This window comes from Buceros rhinoceros, unplaced genomic scaffold (assembly GCF_000710305.1).
Source record: "Buceros rhinoceros silvestris isolate BGI_N320 unplaced genomic scaffold, ASM71030v1 scaffold24112, whole genome shotgun sequence".
Lineage (NCBI taxonomy): Eukaryota > Metazoa > Chordata > Aves > Bucerotiformes > Bucerotidae > Buceros > Buceros rhinoceros.
This window is the reverse complement of record NW_010401224.1, coordinates 1-19,618: the sequence shown is the minus strand read 5'-3', so window position 1 is coordinate 19,618 and position 19,618 is coordinate 1. Positions and strand designations below refer to the sequence as shown.

Here is a 19,618-nt window from a genome sequence, read left to right as displayed (position 1 = left end):
TGGCAAGTTGCAACCCTGCTTTCCTGTTACTCACAAGTAACTGGTCAAAGCATGTCTCGGCTAGAGTAGCCTCATACCGGTGTTAAACTCGTTTGCCTCTCCTTTACAGACAGGATTCTTTGATAGCTGGCATTAAAAAAATCCCAGAAGTGACGTCAGAGGTTAAATACTACCTTGCGTGCATAGAGTGCATTAAAAAAAAAAAAAATGGCTAAAGACATGCTAAAGGGGGTGTTTTTCCCCTTAACAAAAGTTAGAGGCATTTGTCTCTGAATTAGTTGCCTACAGTGAAAAAAAGGAAAACAATGGACTAAATAAAGTTAGGTTTTTACATTTGTTCAATGTGGTTTTTAGAGTTAGAAGGTATCTAAAACCACCTATACAAAATCCAACATGTACTACTGGAAAGAGAAAAATACCTCTTCCCATCCCACCCACTCCTTCCCAAATCCATACTGCCAAGGAACCCTTCATATACCATATACACTCAGGACACACAGGTGATCAATACAAGTACAATCCGGAAATGGAGGGAGAGAACACACATACAGCGTCATATCTGATTAAGCACAGCCTCACTCAGCAGCAGCTGGAGAAGAGAAGTCTGCAAACAAAGGGAGATTGTCCTACAGTACATGTTAATAAACCAAGGCTGGGTTTAAGACGTCCCAGTCACCACCTTCATTTTTCTGTGACAAACCGTTCCACACTCCTCTGCGCTTCACTGTAGGAAAGAACGCACATTCCCTTTGCTTTCAGTTCCATTCTTCTTCGCTTCCACCCTCTCTTTCTGTAGTTTACTGACAGATCTGCTTTATGGAGGATTTCAGCAGTCACCATATTTATGCCCTAAGCCAACCCACACTCTTACTTCAATTAACTAACAGTAAGAGGCGTTAAAAACAGGAGACAACTTCGACAGAGATGCCCTGGCTCTTCCATCTTTCTAACCAACCCAAGGAGCATGTTTCTCCAAAGCACAGCAGCTCCTTTTGGAAACAGGCCCCAGCAACGACTACTTTCAAATACTGACTTCATTTTCCTGGAGTGCACGTTCAAGACCTCATGGGTACAGTTTGCTTGAGTTCTGTAACTCACTGGCACACGAAGAAGATGCTTGTGGCTGTGAGGTCTCCTTTTATCATTATGCGACTGAGAATCAATAAAAGCAAAACCTTAGCTCACCTTCAGCGAAGCAAACTTCTTCCACGGACTTCAGCACAGGCAATATCGTTTCAAGACCTTCACTTCTTGGCAATTATGGCTAGGCAAGTAGTTTATACGATAAGAAAACTTCTAAAGTTAAGAAAACCTGTCAGGATACATAAGCTATGCTCACTACAGGTATTTAAGGAGTAGTTCCAATATATCTTAAGTCTTACAAGAACACATCTTTCACTGGACATACCCTCCCCATTTCTCTGGAGGTCTCCAACAGCTGTTTATGCCATTCCCACACTGCTTCAATTGTAGAGGCATCGAAGTCCCACAGCTCATAGTTCGGATCATCCAAACAGGAACCCCGGTTGTGCATGGTGGTTACTGCTTCCAAGGGGCGGTACAAGAGACACAGTCTTGTAGCCACACAGGCAAGTGTGAACTGTGAAACGTGGAGACTGCAACTGATGCCAGCTCTCATGACTATACTGGTAACAAACTGAGAAGCAACTCCACTGTCTGTCTTGCTCTTTCTATTATTAGAAAAGCAACTGCAAGACTGAAGAATGGGATGTGGTGCTGAAACCCTTTTGAAGTACCTCCAGCTCGTGAGTCAGACCACTCGCTGAAGGAGCAGGCTGTACAGCACATTCCTCCCCGGTGACAGACAAAATACATTGACTACCCAGAGGAACATCAATGCATTCATGAACTAATAGCCTAATGCTCCAGTACCTTACGTACTGTAGATGTTATAATGGCCAGGACACAAATCAGTTTGTTTGAAGCCTAGAAGGAGAAGCAAAACAACGGGGCAGCCTCGCAATTTTCTCACTGTGAAAGAATACTTTTTTACAGTTTTAACACGCTTGGGAAATGAAACATCAGAACAGCAAGTAAAGGTTATCAAGGGATACTTGAAAATCACATAGTCAGTCTTGGTCATTCCTAGTCACATTATGGAAAGAAATACCATCAATCTGTGTTCAAAAAATACTTATTTCCAACATCAAATAAAGCTCACAGGACTGTCTTAATTTAAGATAAGATAAACCAAAACCAGGTATATAAGCTAAAGATGAACTTTTGCCTTTTGCTGGTTAAAAGCTTCTAAACACTCTGAGGATGACCAAAAAAGCTGTTACACCATAAGGGACAAAAGCAAAGAAACATATTTCAGTAAAACAAGCCTTGGAGACTCAACAGAAGGATCTCAGCTAAGCTGTTATCCAGAGCAAAGACAAGATTTGCAGCTTACTAAGACTGTGCAGTTTTACACGGCAAGAAACCTCCTTCAACAATCACAGGGCCACAAGACCACTTGTATGAAAAAACGTCCCAAGCAATTCTGGGCCACAGATGTTTTATTGCTCCCTAGACAGATAGGACGGATTTGAAAACTTTAATGAGAACCACCCAGAAAGACATACAAGGGGGGTTTTTACCAGATTGCACTTTGTCCTTCAACTCCACGTGATTCCAGTGACAGAAACACCACAGTCAATCCCTCAACACAAGAAGGTCCAGCGCTTGCCTAACCAGACCCTTTTGGTCAGACAAGGCAGTGGGTCCTACATTTCAGTCTCGTTATCTACAAGGATAATTTCTAGCAGTGAGAAAGGATTCTCGCCACTCAAGCACGTGACTTCACATACTACTACACCACAGCACACTTCTCCAATCTCCTGTGGTTTCTCCCCTAACTCTGATGTTTACTCTCAACACAAAGGTACTCCATCTTCAAATTTGCATAAGTTGATACCACAGTCTTACAAGTTCTCTTCAGTGTACTGTATATTGTAACCATACTTAAAATACTGTAGTTTCAATGCAAAATACATCCTAGACCCAGAGAAAATTGTATCTGTAAGATTGCTTTATGGAAAACAGACTGCCTTTTCTAGAATTAAAAAGCAAAGTTATTTTGAGAATGGGAATTTCAGAATAAAACATCGTTACAGCAATTCAAGCACATTTCTCTTTGTAAAAGGCTAAGTAACACAGAAGAGCAGTGAGCAAAGTGTTTCTTTGATCAAAAAACATACCAGTGCAGCTGGGTAACTACAAAATGCCACGGATACAGACCTTGCTATTGTTGTTACCTTTATCACCCTTTCAAGCAAAGAACAGTTGGCCACAGCTTTGTGTTTTTAATAGCTTGAACCCAGCAGGTTACTATGGTACTTTACCCATACTCATCTGTCCCAACGCTACTGCTGTGCAACTAACCAAGCAGGAACAGAGCTGACAAGCAGGGTCTGACACGTCACACACCGACAGACAGGAACAATTCAATATAAGTGCCATGGTGGTTTGTTGTTATTTTTCCTTTAAAAACTATGGGTATCTTAAAAAAAATTCCCATCTGCTGCATGAGCCAGAGAACTTGTTTATTCCTGGATTCAAGTCAGAAAAAGTCAGAAGCAGGCTTTCCCTTTCTATGTATCTGAAAAGAAGAAGAAATAAAACAGGAGCAGAGAGGAATATTTATTTTGAACACGAAAAAAAAGGGGGTAAGTCTGAAATTCAGTATGTCAACACTGGGACTTGAGCTTTAAGAGGGAAAGCTGTAAGAGAGATAATCACCGCCTCCAGCAGCATGAAGCTTATCTGGAGGCCAGTCACTTCAGTTGTTCCCTGTGGGGGATACTGGGACCAGTACTGTTTAACATTCTCATGAGCAGCCTGAAAAACAGGGCAGAGTGCACCCTCTAAAAGTTTGCAGCAAGCTTGCAGATAACGCAGAACTGGACGGAGTGGCTGATACACCAGATGGTCGAGCTGCCATTCAGAGGGATGTGGACAGGCTGGAGAGATAAACCAACAGGAAACTCTAGGAGCTCAACAAGTGCCGAATCCAACACCTGGAAAGAGAGAGGCTTTGCAGAAAAGACCCTGAGGTCCTGGTGGACAAGATGACCCCAGACCAGAAACACAGCCAGACGGCAGGGCAAACAGCGTGCTGGGCAACACTAGGATAAGCATTACCAGCAGGTGGAGGGAAGGTGCTCCTTCCCCTCTGCTCAGCACTGAGGCGGCCACATCTGGAGCACTGGGTCCAGTTCTGAGTTCCCCAGTACAATATAAGATGTAAACTTACTGGAGTGAGGCCACCAAAGGGACTCTAGGATGATTAAGGGACCACTTAAAACTACTACAAATACAGAGCTTGCTATTATTGTTACCCTTATCACCCTTTCAAGCAAAGAACGGCTGGCCACAGCTAAGGGACCAGAGCACCTTTCATAGGAAGAGTGGCTGAGGGAGCTGGGACTGTTCTCCCTGGAGAAGACAAAGCGCTGGGGAGGGAATCTTACCCATATCTAACCACCTGATGGGTCTGCAGGGAGTGGAGTAAAGACAACTTAAGAGTCTTTCCTGCAGTATCCAGTGACAGTTGTTGAAAGGCAATGGCCACAAACTGAAATGCAGGATACCCCACTTAAACATGAAAAAGAAAACCAAAAATTTTTACTGTGAGTGCTGAAACACTGACATGGGTTGCACCGTGAGGTTGTGAAGTGTCCATCCTTGAAGCTATTCAAAACCTGACTGGATGTGGACTTGAGCAACCTGCTCTGATTTTGCCTTGCGCAAGGGGTTCAACTATCTGAACCTCAGAGGTCCTAAACGACCTAAACAATTCTATGATCTACAGCCTGACACCAGGAAGAAAACCAGTGTTAACAGAATCCTTTCTTAGTGGATTCCTTCAACTACAGCAAAACCTACAATTTCATCCTGCGGCATGAAAAGGAGCAGCCTTTACAGTCGCAAAGTACACACTGCAAATACAAGCTGTCAAGGTTTTTCTGTCTTACTGATGCAGAACCGCAGCAAAGACAGAAATTCAAAGGATAGTTCAAACCTTAACATGGAAGAAGCAGAATGATTCACTTAGGATCCTCAGCCTGGGGCATAAAAACAGTGGTACCAGTAACCAACACCACAAACTTGTGGCAACGATGCATTTTTTAGCCAGAATAAACCCTTGTGTTCACTGCTATAAGAGCCTTGAGAGCTTCATCCAAAGACAGAGATCTTCAGATCTTCATTTATATCTTTATCTGTATCTTTAGCTACATTATGAAATATTATGGCAAACCATTGAGACTTCTGTCTGCATGTCAAACACAAAGCATGCCAGCAGCTACATTCAAATTGAGCCACTTCTACTCAATCAAACTCCGAGACATTCAAATTACTACTTAACACTCAGATATAGCTACTGACACCTACTTGAACATAAAAAACTTAAAGATTAGAGTAGCCACAAGTAAGCGGGAAGGCCTCAATTACTTCCCCTACCATCTTTATCTAAGACATGTCTTATTTTCCCTATTTTGGGCAAGTTGCTCCAACAGCAAGAGCCTGCAACATCACGTCAGCATCTGTGCTGGTGAGAAAAAAAAAAACAAACCAGACAGGGCAACCTAGCACTGCCAGAGGTATCAGAAGAAGATGGGATGATGGGACAGCAAGCACCAGCTGGACCAGAAAGAATCCTCATCGAGTGCGGTCTGCTATGCTGGAAGACCCACTGGGCAGGTCCAATTGGCCCAACATGGCCAACCAGCACGAGTCACCTAAGTCACCTTTGGAATTGCTGTGGATTTCTTTTTAAAAGAAACTTGTTGGGCATTTTGTGGTCTTTAGAGCATAGCAAGCAAAGTTTTGTTCTTTTAAAGAAAGTCAGAACATTAAAAATGTGCAAACCCACCCACTCCTTTGCCCTGAGAGTTTAAGTACAAAAGAGAAGGACAAACATCCTCGTTATAAGAATTTTCATGCCATGTGTCACAGACACTACAGAATCACTACTCAGGCAGGAACAGGGTGACAGTTGTTTGGTTTTTATGGGGCTTTGGATTTGTTTGAGGAAAGCAAATTAAGGAAAATACTTTCACCCTAAGAGAGGGCTCTGAAAGCACACCCTGTGTCACAATTAAGTGCTGCATTGTAACAATAACTGGAGCTGTCTTTGCAGAGTCAACTGTCTGGGCGGCAGAATCTACACAGGGGCAGCATCTAAAACTACAATACTTCTACTACCGTTTCCTTTTGAGTCATGCATTACTAATCTGATCCTGTGGCTTGTCTTTCCAGACGTGAAACGCCCTGTCATGCCAAAGAGTCACTCGTAAAGTACTTCCCTTCCCTCACTGTACAAGTGGCTCAAAACATACAGCTACCGATTCACACAGCCTTAAAAGGCTAACAGATACAGGACAAAAGCAGATCTTCCCAGTCAGGTTTCAGGGGAGATAATGCCCAGAGTATACACCCAGGTTCACCGCCCTGCATAAAGGGACACTTTTCAGGTTGTGTAACCAACACCAAAATCAGTATATGCAAACCAACTGGGTGAAAAATCCCATTAGGCTAATGGTCTACAGAAAGCAAATGACTTGTGAAATTGCATTCAGGTTTCCTCCAGAGAAGGGACGACCACTTTTGAAGCATGGGCAATGGCTGAAACCTGCTTTGCAGCCTCAGCTGTTCACTCTGAGGATCTTGATCAAAACAGAAAAAGAAGAATGATGCAAATTAGTTGGTGCAGTGCAAGCTGGCTAAAATAAACCAATAATCAACAAGGCATCGTACAGGACCACAGCACTCTCCCACTTCCCAACCACCCGTTAGGCTGCTTATGCAGAGCTGCACACTGCACACCGCAGGTCTTTCTATCAGGAATCAAACTTCTTTCTTTATATAACAGAAATACAGTCTGCACCATAGTGCAACTATTATAGTGTATATATATGTACAAGAGGCCACTTTCCAGAGTGATGGGAAGTGTATGACAGTAATTCTAGCTGGGAACTAAGCTAGTACTTTTGCTGGTATAATGCAGTAAATTATTCAAGCCAACAAAACATCTTATCATATTTAAATTTACCCCAAGTTATCCTATACCAGTTCAACAACTCTTAAGAGCGAAGCATGTGGCCACATTTCACGTTGCCAGTTAGCAGAAGTCCATCATCATAAAAGCAGAAGTGTCACCTTTAATAGCACTCTCAGGCTATCACAAATGAGGTAATTAGCAGGAAAAACCAGCTTCTCTCATTAGATTACTCTAGCTGATGTACTGCAGAGCAACAGCAGAAATTTTACTGTTCCTGAAGCTAAGAAAAGTTCAGCTCTTTGGCATCTGTTAGTATTGCAAAACAAATAATCCTCTTGTAGTAACCTGCTGACAACTGCAAAAAGTACCTTGGATTTGTGGCTGATGGCCTTACTGGGAGTACTTCTTACTGACATAAAGTGGTCAGACTCAATACAAACAAATTTATTCAAACATTGTGAATGTCTGGCTCCAGTAGCTACCCTCCATCCTCAGCGCGCACACTAATATTCAATATACCTTTCAATGAAATACCCTGGTCTCGATTTTGAAACATGCTGCTGCGATGACAGTAATTGAGGTTTCTCTTCTCCTTCTTTCTTCTCTCTCCTCAAATTAAAAAAACCCCCACAACTCACATCAAAAACGTTGTCTATACATTGGGAAAAAATGGCAAAAAAATGACAGCCAAAAAATGATGAGGGATAAAAAAAAAGAAAAAGGACAGAGTACTTCTGGACTTCAGAGTAGTTCTACCCAGCACTTCTCTGCAGATGTGTTTCTCTGGGGAGCACCTGTTAAGGGGTTGAACAATAGTTGTAGAAGTCTGTGGAAATGGACTTCTCCATTTCCAACACACCAGGTGTGCCACGAGTGCAAGAAGATAGTACAAATCTCAAAATTTTACTTCACAATTAAATGATTAATGTGAATACTACTAAGACTATGGGCAGCAATAGGCACTAAGCACCTTACATGCAAATTGTCATGGCTGCAAGTGCCTCGGTTTACTCAGGAAGCACTTGCCAAAAGTGTTACAATTTAACTCATTCCTCATACAAAAAGAAAACGAGTCAAAAATTAATTCAGGAAACAAACGTCTAGCAGTCCCACAGAGCAAGAGCTTTGGTCAATACACTTCAAACGTGGAATTCTACCTACCCAACTAATCCCCTGTACTTTGCTCAAAGAAACCCTGCCTCGGAGCACACCCCCTGAGCGACCGGACCCTCAGATTTACCACACTGGTTTTGCAAAGTATCAGAAAAAGGTGGTAGTGGGGACTGAAAGGAAGGAGCAGGCCACCTGCTAGGGCTCTTTCTTCTCCACGGCAGCCACCCAAATAACCCCCAGCCTTCCTAGAGCCATGAGCGGCAACGCCGTTCATGTTTACATGAACTTGGCTCTGCATTTTAGCTTCTATTTCTTTTTTTTTTAGTAGCCTGTAAAATATTTGCAAATAATGGAAGCAATAAAGGCGGAGGGGGGGAAGGTTGTGTTCCAGTATTTTCTCCCTCTGAAACAGATGAGAGACAAAAGGCTTCTCCAGCCTGTAAAAATCTTGTCAAACTCTGGAAGCCCAACATAGGCATTAAATGATCTTTAAACCCAACAAAGACACCAGAATTACCTGGGCAAAGGCCTTGCTGTTGTCACAGTCCCTTCCTACGTTACTAGGCCAGAAGACCGAAGTATTAGGTTCGATGATACAAACAGAGTCTCAAATACAAAATACCCACATTAATCTGTTGGTTTTCATGTAATCCACTACATGCAAGAGGCTTAACAGACATTTATATTAACCATACCTGCTCCTGAAAGCATTTCTACAAATGTAAACAGAACTTCATAGATTTAGCATGATATATTAGTGTATACACAGGCTATGGTTGTATTTATTTCCAAGTAAAGCTGTTGCTCGGAGGAACAACAGCTGATTTTTATGCCAGAGACAAACACAGGAAATAAAAATGGATGTGAAAGAAGAACGCACTTGGAAAGGAAATTGGCAGTTACCAGCTAGAGGTCTGCCAGGCCATCTATATATTTATGCATATCAAAATAGTCCAAGTTCAGGTACAAAACTCCAGAGGCCACCTTTCTAATGCAATGCCTTCACACCTGCTGCGTGGTGGTATAGAACCCTTCCTGACAGCCTCTCATGCTGCTTACCACCCACACCACTGCTCTCTCCCAGGTCTCCCCAGACACACTCAAACACACCTCAAGCCTCATGTTTCTACACAGCCCCAGTCAGATCTGACTCTCTCTTAGGCTCTGCCCTGCCTACAGTAATTTGAGCATCACCCTTCTTTCTTAAAGGTTTCAGTCAGGTTGACGCCCTTCCTGCCCTCCTTTTAGGAGGCTATGCCAGCTGCGGTCTACATACAAAGTTTTAAAACCATAATACTTTAAGTTCTTTTACCACCTTATCATTTTTCCTAATATTCAGACTAAACAGTTATCTGTATAAGCCTTTTAGGTCTACAAGGCTATGCTAAGCATGGTGGACTAAACATCACCTAAAGGAAAGGATGCTGCTTCATGCACCACCTGCCGCTGCCAGATTAACACATTGCTCCAGAAGCAGCAGAAGTAACAAAGCCTGGTTTCCCAAAAACTTGTCTAACCTTCATCTCCTCAACGCGTTGGACAAGATACGCTGGCACTGTGGCAAACCCCAAACCACTGATGTGCTGGCTGACAGGCAGCAGATGTCAAACAAGACGTACAATGGCCAAATCTGCCTGCACTACCCTCAGCTGAGGCACTAACTTGGGTCTCTCCTCTGCTCAGCTGCCAGCTCACACAAAACTCATGAGAACACCATTATGTCTGAAATCTGAACCATCTGGTCAATCATAGGCAGATTTGCAAGAAAGAAAATGAGAAGTGTGGGAGAGGCAAGGTGAGAAAGAGCTCAATCCCATCTGGAAACTATCCCTAAAACACTGTCACATTTCTCTACGTAGATAATAAAATACCCAAATCACCAAGTTACATTAAGATGATGTTCAACAGTCCACCCTAAACATCACACTCAAACATAACTGATACTTAAATTAATAAAAAAATACATATTCTTAGTATTATTGGGTTTTTTCCTCAGTTCTGGCAAGCAAACACAGACATTACAGACTTTCATGGAAGCGGCACATGCTTGTAACTTCAGGATGCTAGAAAACTAAATTAAAAACCTCAGACAAAATCCTCCTTTTGCCACCAAAAAACCCCCACATCCACAAGCACACTTGCCACTGTCCTAATGATTCAAGTTTCCAGAACCCATGTCCTCCCAAACAGCAGCAGTGCTGGCCCTTGCTCTTAGAAGACCATTTCTATTTTTAGTTCTACATAAGTGAGAAGCAGTTATAAAGCTATTAATCTTTCTTCTCTCCCTTTACTTAAATTACAAAGCTGAGGTGAATCTCTAAGCTAGTTATAAACTATCAGTCTCCTTAAACGAGGACAATTCCTTACCTTTCAGAACTGTAACATTTGAACAAGAAGTTTTCAGTTGCATGACTTGAAAGAAGTAACATCATTGGCACTATCCCGAAAAGTAAATATTTGTGAAAAGACACAAGGAAAGTTTTTAAGAAAAAATAAACAAAACCCCCAGGCACTGCTCTTGTCTTAAATCTTAAGGACCTTAATTCTCTACCTTCCAATGACACTAAAAGTCCCCTTCCTCACACAGAGGCAGGGTGATGGAACCTCTTCTACTTTACTCTGCCCAGGAAACAGAACAACTGAGTTGTCCAATTCAGTTCTGATTCAAGTTCAGCTGTGAATGAAATCGTTGATCTGATTTCAGCTTGTACTAATGAAGACTTTGATGCTTTTAGAGCCCCTTGTTAATTCTTCAGTAGCTTTAAAACAACTGAATAAAAACAGCAAAGTGTGAAGTTGAACCACTGATATTTTTATTATTCTCCATCCTATTCTTTACATATTTTATATAGTTGTGACCTGAGCCAAAGCTTTCCCCAAGCTCTCCAGTGTGATACTAATCTCTTTCCTAAACTGCTGCTTTACTTAAATGTTTATTACTTCGGACTGTTCGACTTTTGGTTGGCTATTCATACAGCTTAAGTACTTCTGAAGTTCTTTACAAACTCAAACAGCACGTGCACAGAACTTCAGAGGAACCCCACTGATAAGCTTTCATCAGAGCAAGCACTGGTCTTTTTAGTCCTTTATCAACAAGCGTTCAGTTGATGACAATCCTTTGTCCTCACCCTATGCTTAGTCTTCTTCTCAAAAGGAACTTTGTAGAAGGCACTTTTCTAATCTAAACAACACTAACCAGTTAACAAAGTAGTAAGAAAAGGAGAAGAAGGCTACTTTGGTGCTGTTCTAGTCACATCCTAGAGGCCCTGTCCTGCACAGGACTGGTCTCTTGAACTTGGGCCGTAAGCAGTAGTTTACCAAATGCACTAAGGCTGGTACTATCAGCAAAAGGTGCAGGTCTCTCCTCTTTACTTCTGCTGTTAGTACCCACCTTCCCCTTTCACCACAGCTGCAAAACGAAGTGGGCTATGCACTGGGTTTTCTAAGTCACCCAGCAAAAAAAGGGGGGTGGGTAGTTTTAGTGTGGATCAGGGCCACGATCCAGATCACCACAACCGTTAAAACATTTGGCCGGTAAAACTGAAGCAGTGGTGGTAGGACAAGGCGGAAAGGCTGGGACTGGCTTTCTGCAGTGACACTCCCTGCTTAAGATCCTTGTGGCGGGGAGAGAAGGGAAAAAAAACCAAACCCCACCCAAAGCCAAACCCAGCCTCACATGCAGAATCTCTCGCTGGTGCCATGGAACATTTTTAGGACAGCAAACACTTTAGCCTTATTTCAGTAACTGTACATACAACTGGCTGGACTATTATCTCAACTGTGGTGGCTGCAACAGCAGCGCAATTACGTGCCTACGCAACCTCTCGCTTGATGTGTCATCTTAAGCACCAGAGTTTATATTCCACCCTAATAAAAATGAGCAGATTGCATATCTTGGAGCTGTGATTTGGCTTACTTCACACTGGAAAGTTACACCGCTAAGCTTATACTCCATAAAGGATTTACGAACTGCCCTGTCTAATTAAGGTTGCACAACTCTTATGTTTCCAAGATCTTGTTTTCAGTGGCTTAAAACCTTGCCACACTAACCTTTGGCAAGACTTCTCTGTCCCTCACACACACTCGATAGAGAAAGGGAAAGTGATTATTTTCTGTTCACATTTCGGTTTCATTCTAAAAAAGTAGTTTCCCAGAACACAACAACAGAGAAAATTGGTTTCATCCACATCAAACACGCAATTTTTTCTCCAGCTTTCTTGAAAAGCTCTAAAATTTCTACCGCTAAGCTTATACTCCATAAAGGATTTACGAACTGCCCTGTCTAATTAAGGTTGCACAACTCTTATGTTTCCAAGATCTTGTTTTCAGTGGCTTAAAACCTTGCCACACTAACCTTTGGCAAGACTTCTCTGTCCCTCACACACACTCGATAGAGAAAGGGAAAGTGATTATTTTCTGTTCATGTTTCAGTTTCATTCTAAAAAAGTAGTTTCCCAGAACACAACAGAGAAAATTGGTTTCATCCACATCAAACATGCAATTTTTTCTCCAGCTTTCTTGAAAAGCTCTAAAATTTCTATGCTTTAGAGCAGTTATATTAAATGAGAATGAGAAATCACATCTCTGACAAAGGCATCATCTCTGCACGTTCCAATACAGATGAAATCACACCCCTGAAGTAGAAAAAGCTTCTTCCTTCATACACTGCAAAGAACTTGTGGACAAAGAATTTCACTCCCTACAATTTTGCTTCTCCAAGTCAGAGCTGCACAAAAGTTTTCCTGTAATTGCTTCACGTGATTCCTAAAAGCCTACCATCAAGCAAAAGAACAAGGAAGGGTACAGAGGACAGAGACACATCTCTCAGGTATTCTTAGTCATATCCTTTCAGGCACTCAAGCAGCAATGAAGGGAGAAGTAAGATGAATAGTGTGTCTAGATACGCTAAAAACAACGGCCCAGAAGAACTAGGAGAGATGAAAACACATCTTGAAGATAGCAAACTCAGCCATAAGCAGCAATAGAATCGAGAATTCCCAAACCTTTCTGTTCCTTTGGCTGTTAGCACATGAATGAATTCAGAAGCATCCCACAGCCATTCCTGAACTTAAAAGTATCACCCCTTTCTGTACAGGTATTCATCAGTAACGTCATTTTTACTGTCCTTGGGCAGATGTGACAGGTTTGGTAAGCTTGCAATGGCTTCTGTATTATCCACGGTAGGTGGAATGGGAGCAGAGATTACCCCACTCTAAAAAAAGCGATGCAAATAGCAACAAACAACAAAAATGTCACTAGGAAAAACATAAACAGTTTGTACTTTTACTCCGAGTTTTGTGCCAGAAGGCAGAAGCTCTCTAAAAATAAAACTCAAGAGAGCAATCCACTACCTAACCTTTCAGAATGATCTTTTATAGTTAAATGATACAACAGGAAAATGAAATATAAGCTTTACTGCTTTTGACACGTTGCTGACACTAGGTGAACTACAAAGAAGGATGGCAAAGCCTGTAACTCTTGTTCCAAAGAGGAGAGATAGGAATTTCCTGGTGTGACTTTACGTGTTATTCAAATAGGACAAGGGTCACCGTAGAGCACTCTTTACAGACAGACACATCACTTGCACAAAGGAGGTGACAGTAAGTTCGCTGTTCCACTCACCTCCTCTTAAGCAACGGCACAATGGAGCCTTTGCTCTGAGGCCACAGTAGAAACAGCTCCAGTGTCCCCAACTCATTCAACTCTGACTTTTCCCTATCACAAATTACACACAAACTTCCTTTTACAAACAGCAAAGTCAATTCGGAGATCCCTGCTTGATCTCAGCATAACGTACACAGAAATCATACACATCAAAGAAAGCTGCATTTAAGCCACAGATCACCTAGAAACTCCACACATAGCCATAGCACAAACTAAAAATTTCAGCGTGGTACGTTGCTTTCCAAATCTACTGAGTCACAGCAGGTATTGTTGCACATTCAAAGAAAATACAAAACAAGAACAATTTTGTTTCTCCATTTCACACACTGCCTGACCTCAAAAACACGAGTTGTTTCCCCCACAGCCTTCTGTGCCCAGTCCTCAGAGTAGCGACCAATCCCAAAACCAAAATATTGCCAGTTTTAAAAATAAAATAAAAATCACACTGTAGGGGCAGAGGAGACAGAACACAATGGCAGGGCTAGAGGTGTAGATAGGTCCCCTGAAAAAACACCTCCTGCCTTATTTGGGGCAAAAAAAAATTAACTCATCTGCTGTTATCTAGCTTCTGCTGCACTTCCTGCCCAAGGAGCAGGGCCGACTTGTCCCGAGAAGCAACGCAGACAGCACACTCTGTCTGCACCAAGGAACTGTTGTCACAGCAACTCCACCTCTGTTATCTTTTACAGTTCTGGAAGACAAAAATATTCGTGTTCTCAGAAGATCAGACAAGTTGAGGCTACTGACTGATGAAATGGAAGCAAAGAAGGTTTTGAATTAGATAAGAAAAAAGTATGACTGCTGAAAAAATTATGGAGCGGTCACTTAATCATACATACAGATCATCCAATAAATTTTAAATTACATGAGGAGAGAGGAGGTGGGACACAATTAAATATCCAAAACTTGATTTTACTTCGCTCGATAACAAAGAATGAAAAAAGGGAAATTCTCCTCACTTGACAAAACCAGAATATTCTTAGAATCCTCAAATGGTTTGGGTTGGAAGGGACCAACAAAGATCATCTAGTCCAACCCCATTGCAGCAAGAAGAGACATCAACTAGATCAGGTTGTCCAGAGACCCATCCGACCTGACCTGCAATGTTTCCAAGGATGGGGCATCTACCACCTCTCTGGGAAACTTGTGCCAGTGTTTCACCACCCTCAGTGTAAAGAAATTTCTTCTTACAGACACTACTTAAATGTCACCTTCCCAGCTGACACAGAACAGCAACAGGCAATTCCGCAGGATTTCTTCACCTTTAATAAGCACTGCATCGCTATACCAGTAAGCGTGCTCACACCAGAAGTCTTTTTTTTTGTGGTAACAGAGGAGTATTACCCACCAACCTGTCCAACCCTGTTGCAAAACTGTGTGTGTGGCTAAGGGGTTGAAGCAGAAGGTTTTGTCAAGTTGTCGTCTTCACTGCTGGAGTATGAAATACTCCAAACACAACTCTGAAGGAAACTCCTTCCCAAGACGCACATAACCCTGCCGACCACAGGCAGCACTCCTCTCCTCCGGTGCTCTTACACGCAGAAAAGTGCTGATGGCTGCAGACAGAGGACACATGCTCCACCAGCTCCTCCCCATCTCCAGCCAGAGGTCCAGGCTGGGCACAACCACTGCTCCCCACAGTGGGGCTGAGCTGCGTGAAGCAGAGTGAGGCACAGGATTAGTATCGTGAGCATCAGGACTGCATTCCTAACTGCTTACTCTGCTGTCCTTGAGACTTCTAATTGCAACATCACACCACCACCATCACAGCTTAATGCCAACTTCTGCATTTAGACAGAAGAAGGCAACAAAACAGTCTGAGTGCATTTGAGCACAGCAAATTTTTCTCTAGCAGCCCTGTTTTTAGCAATTTGATTAGATGTTAAGCTTTAGTCTGCTATAGTTACTTGCCCAAAGAAGTTCAAATCTAGAAGTTGGTTGTGTTAAAACTAGTTTTGGAAGTGAGCAGGAGGTCATCAGAAATTCACCACCACAGATAGGCTCCCTCTCCCTCCCACTACATCTACTGCACCATTTAGTGGTTTCTGGTTTACTTGTATATTAAATGACAATTATGTTACAGGGGAAAAAAAGGTACTTGCCAACAAAGGATCAAGCACTCTTGATTTGCTTTTTTTAGAATGCATCTTCCAGCAAATGCAGGAAAATATTTTGAAGCGTTATTCAAAGGTGCCTTTGAAGTCACACTAATGTGCAGATTCCGAGTGTCCTAACTGAACGGCTCCTACAACGAGAGCAATACACTCATGCAAAAGCCTCAAAAAAGAAAAAGGCATAGAAGAGTTACAAGAAGGCCTTTCTGAAAGGCCTTATATAAAAATAAAATAACATTGACTAGACTATCTGACCATTGTTCATAAAAAGGCACTCGCTTTTCCTTTTCACAAGAAACACTGTAGAGTTCAAGAGAACAACACAGAGATTTATCGTTCTCTGCCCTTTAAAAATCAAAGGCAACCAATTATACCCAAGTTCTCTCTCATTCTTGCATCTTAAGAAAAAAAAGATTAGGGAAAGGAGAGTGACCTTTACAACTTCTCTTCCTTCATTTTGCTTGTCCAGTTATAGTCTATCCCTTTACATAACATCAAGAGCATCTGCAAACAGAAACACCTACGTGTATCAAAAAGCACAGATTAGAACTGCTGATACAGACACAGATCACGTAATTTCTGTGACAAATCCTCTAGGATCCTAGCTCCAAAACACAGGTTTATGCGGGGGCAGGGAGGAGAAGGGCAGACCTAGTTCATGAGTCTTCCTCAGCTCTTCCAGCTTTACTCAATAAAGTATACCAGCAATTATGAAACAGCAGCAAAACCCAGAAGGAAAACCTAGCACTCACCCCATTTCCTTCCTTTGGTGTTGAGCTCTCTCCTACACATTACATACAAACTTACAGGGGGGAAAAAACGTCTGCCCTGAATCTGCTTTGCAGGCTGTGTTCAAGTCCCCAGTTACAAGTGGTTTATGTCACTTCTCACCCAACAGATGATCCAAGCTGGGAAGGGGGAAAAGTAAATAAATTAAAAAACTGAAACAGACCTTCGATGCAACTGAAGCAGAACACTACCTCCAACTAAAAGACAAGGAAACTTATTTAGCTGGTTACCCTCTCAGTCAAGAAGAAAAGAAGCAAACAAAATACCTACCATCTTGTATTTACTTTTGCAAAGATGGAACATACTGAGGCCTGTCTTTGACTCAGTTTTTGGATTTGAAAACAGAAGAGTTCTGGAGCAACCCCTCAGACGCACCACTGCACCGCCAGTCTGAGACACCAAGTCTAATGAAGTAGTATGTCAGTGCTGATTTGTTGCAGTCTATAAAAAGAAGGGACCTAGTGACAGTCTTCTATAAATCTAGCAATCTGGAAACAGATGCTCAAATTACTCTGTTGATGTACGTTGAAGCCAGAAAGGTTTGTTTGGCACCTGGTGGTGAGCACTGATGAGGGTAAAGAAAGAATGGACAAAGAAACAAGCTATTCTAGCTGTTTTGTAGCTTTTGGTATAAAACATGTTTATGTCTTCATAAAATAGAATACATTTAAACTGACAAAGGTACAAGTGTTTGCTTAAAATTCTCCCCCAAACAAAAGCCATGCTTTAGAGTGAAAAGCGAAAAGAAGGGCCTCCTTACCCATACGCCAGCCCAGAAAACACTTCTGTGTAGCTGTGTGTACGGGATACTTCAAACAAACATACTAAGACATCGCAAGACTGTAAAACAAAGGATTTCAGATTGTAAAGGTACATCAGCAACACCAATCAAAGATGCTTCAGGAAGACTCGAGGATACGCGGATCATGCTAAGACCACTTTCCAAGCAACAGGCAAAAGAAACCACACAGTTCTGCAGTCAGCGGTAAAACCATCCCCAGGAAACTGCTTTCAGAAATGGACAACCGTATCGCCGCAGGACAATGGCTCGAATTTTAACTAGCCCGTTCAACGTACACAGCAAATCCCCAGCGTCATATGCTGTATGACTTTAACGGTACCACGATGCCCATCAGCTTTCCCGTTTCCAATTCACAAGGCACACGATGCCCTGAGAGGCTAATCCCTCCTCCTGGAAGGTCTTTGTGCTTTCAGGTATAAAGCAGACTTTCCGAAACATACCTGCCACTGCAAATACTATGTGGACTTCTTTTAATGAGCAAATACAAACATATAAAAAGATTTAAAACACAGCGTATCTGGAAAAGCTTGAGCTGGACCAGGCAAGGCAGTTTTGAAGCAGTGCGGCGTTGCAACAGTTCCAGCCTGACAGACCAGAATCTAGCTTGCTGCTGCCACCATCTCCTTAAGAAGAACTGGAAGCTCACCTAGAGGATCCACAGAAACTCTGTGCATCTCGGAGGGGCACACAACGGGGTACCAAAAGGCGCATTATCAGAGAGGCTTCAGCTCTTGCAGCCTAACAAAAAGAGCATTCCATCTGGGTCAGCACTGACTTTCTGACTAAGCAGGAGTCTGACCAGACTCCAGAGCTGTGTGCTGCCATTCCAATTTTTCCTTGTTTACCTGGACAAGACCTGCGGATGAAGCCTGGGCAGAAGAGAGGGAAAGACTTTTAGGAAGGCTGCTCATACTTTGCACTCAGCAGATTAATTTCCTCCCCGTTCCAAGGTCTAAGCACATACAAAGAACTGATGGCTGTTTTCTTGCAGAAAGTGCAGTAGCCAGGATGAAAATCAGTGCATTCAAGGACAAGACTAAACCCTTCCTTAATATTTCAGTTCAGTCTATCACCTTGACAAGCCTGTGAGTACTAACAAGCAAAAATAAGTTCGGTAATAACTGCAAAGTGAGCATGCAGAGAGGAAAAACCCTACAAGTCATTATACATATACAACCCCTCTGTCATTAGCTCTGCTAACAGTAAACAAAGAGCCATACAGCTGAGAAACGCTGCGTATCACTACTGGTATGAAAGAGGTTCCCTCTGTTTCCCTCCATCCTGAAGCAGCAGACAGTCACTGTTGCAAAGAATACAAGACCTACTCTTCTGACACGAGTTTCACGTCAAACTTCTCGTCTTGCATCCTGATAGTTTTAGGTGGAGATGATTAAGAAACACATAGACTTAACAAAGAAAAGTTGGTCTCTATCAGCTACATACGCAGTACAAATCAGCTCTCTTTTAAGCAGATGTACCCTTTCCACGTAACGCTCAAGTAAGGTGTTCACGATACTTAGGTAAAATCGTATTTCTGATTACAGGACGACAAAATACATGCTTGAGAAACACTTAACGTGTATTAAGTCTGTACCTATGATTAAAATAAAAAGTTTCAGTACACTCAGCATCTCAATCCAGAAATTCAAAGCATCTGTGTAAGGAGCCTGAAAGAAAAATATACCACATATCCACTATATTTAGATACTCCCCTACACATGCCCACACTAAAACATCTATGCTTTAACACTTATTTACAGCTTTATATTTGTACGTTTTAAGTTAATAAGACATTCTTACCTGTATATCCTGCCCACCAGCCCCAGGAAGCCACCATAGCTAAAAGCCACTTAAATAATATTCCTTCAATATACCAGAAGCTTTCACTGTCCAACATTCGGAGAGGCTGCAGCATAATTAAATACAAGACGAAGGACGGAATAGCAACCAGGTTATTGGCGACCATAAACGCGAACCTGAGGAGTGCCTTCAGACAGGTATAGCCCACCCGCCGGGCCTGCTCGAGAGTCACGGCCATTCTCTTCACAGCGGAGGGCTCGGGACCGTCCTGCGGGCAGAGGAAGAGCAAGGCACAGGTAGCGCTTTTCCAGCCGCGGCTGCCGGCCGGCC

General features: G+C 42.5%; 1 protein-coding gene across 1 annotated transcript in view; it reads right to left on the bottom strand.

Moving 5' to 3' along the window:
• The window catches only part of LPGAT1 (lysophosphatidylglycerol acyltransferase 1), a 56,200-nt gene extending 36,644 nt beyond the window's left edge, over positions 1–19,556 (bottom strand). The window contains exon 1 of the mRNA XM_010132203.1: positions 19,289–19,556. Coding sequence (XP_010130505.1) covers positions 19,289–19,526 — 238 coding nt within the window. The 5' untranslated portion in view covers positions 19,527–19,556. The remainder of the gene's footprint in view (positions 1–19,288) is intronic.
• Positions 19,557–19,618: the final 62 nt, after the last annotated feature.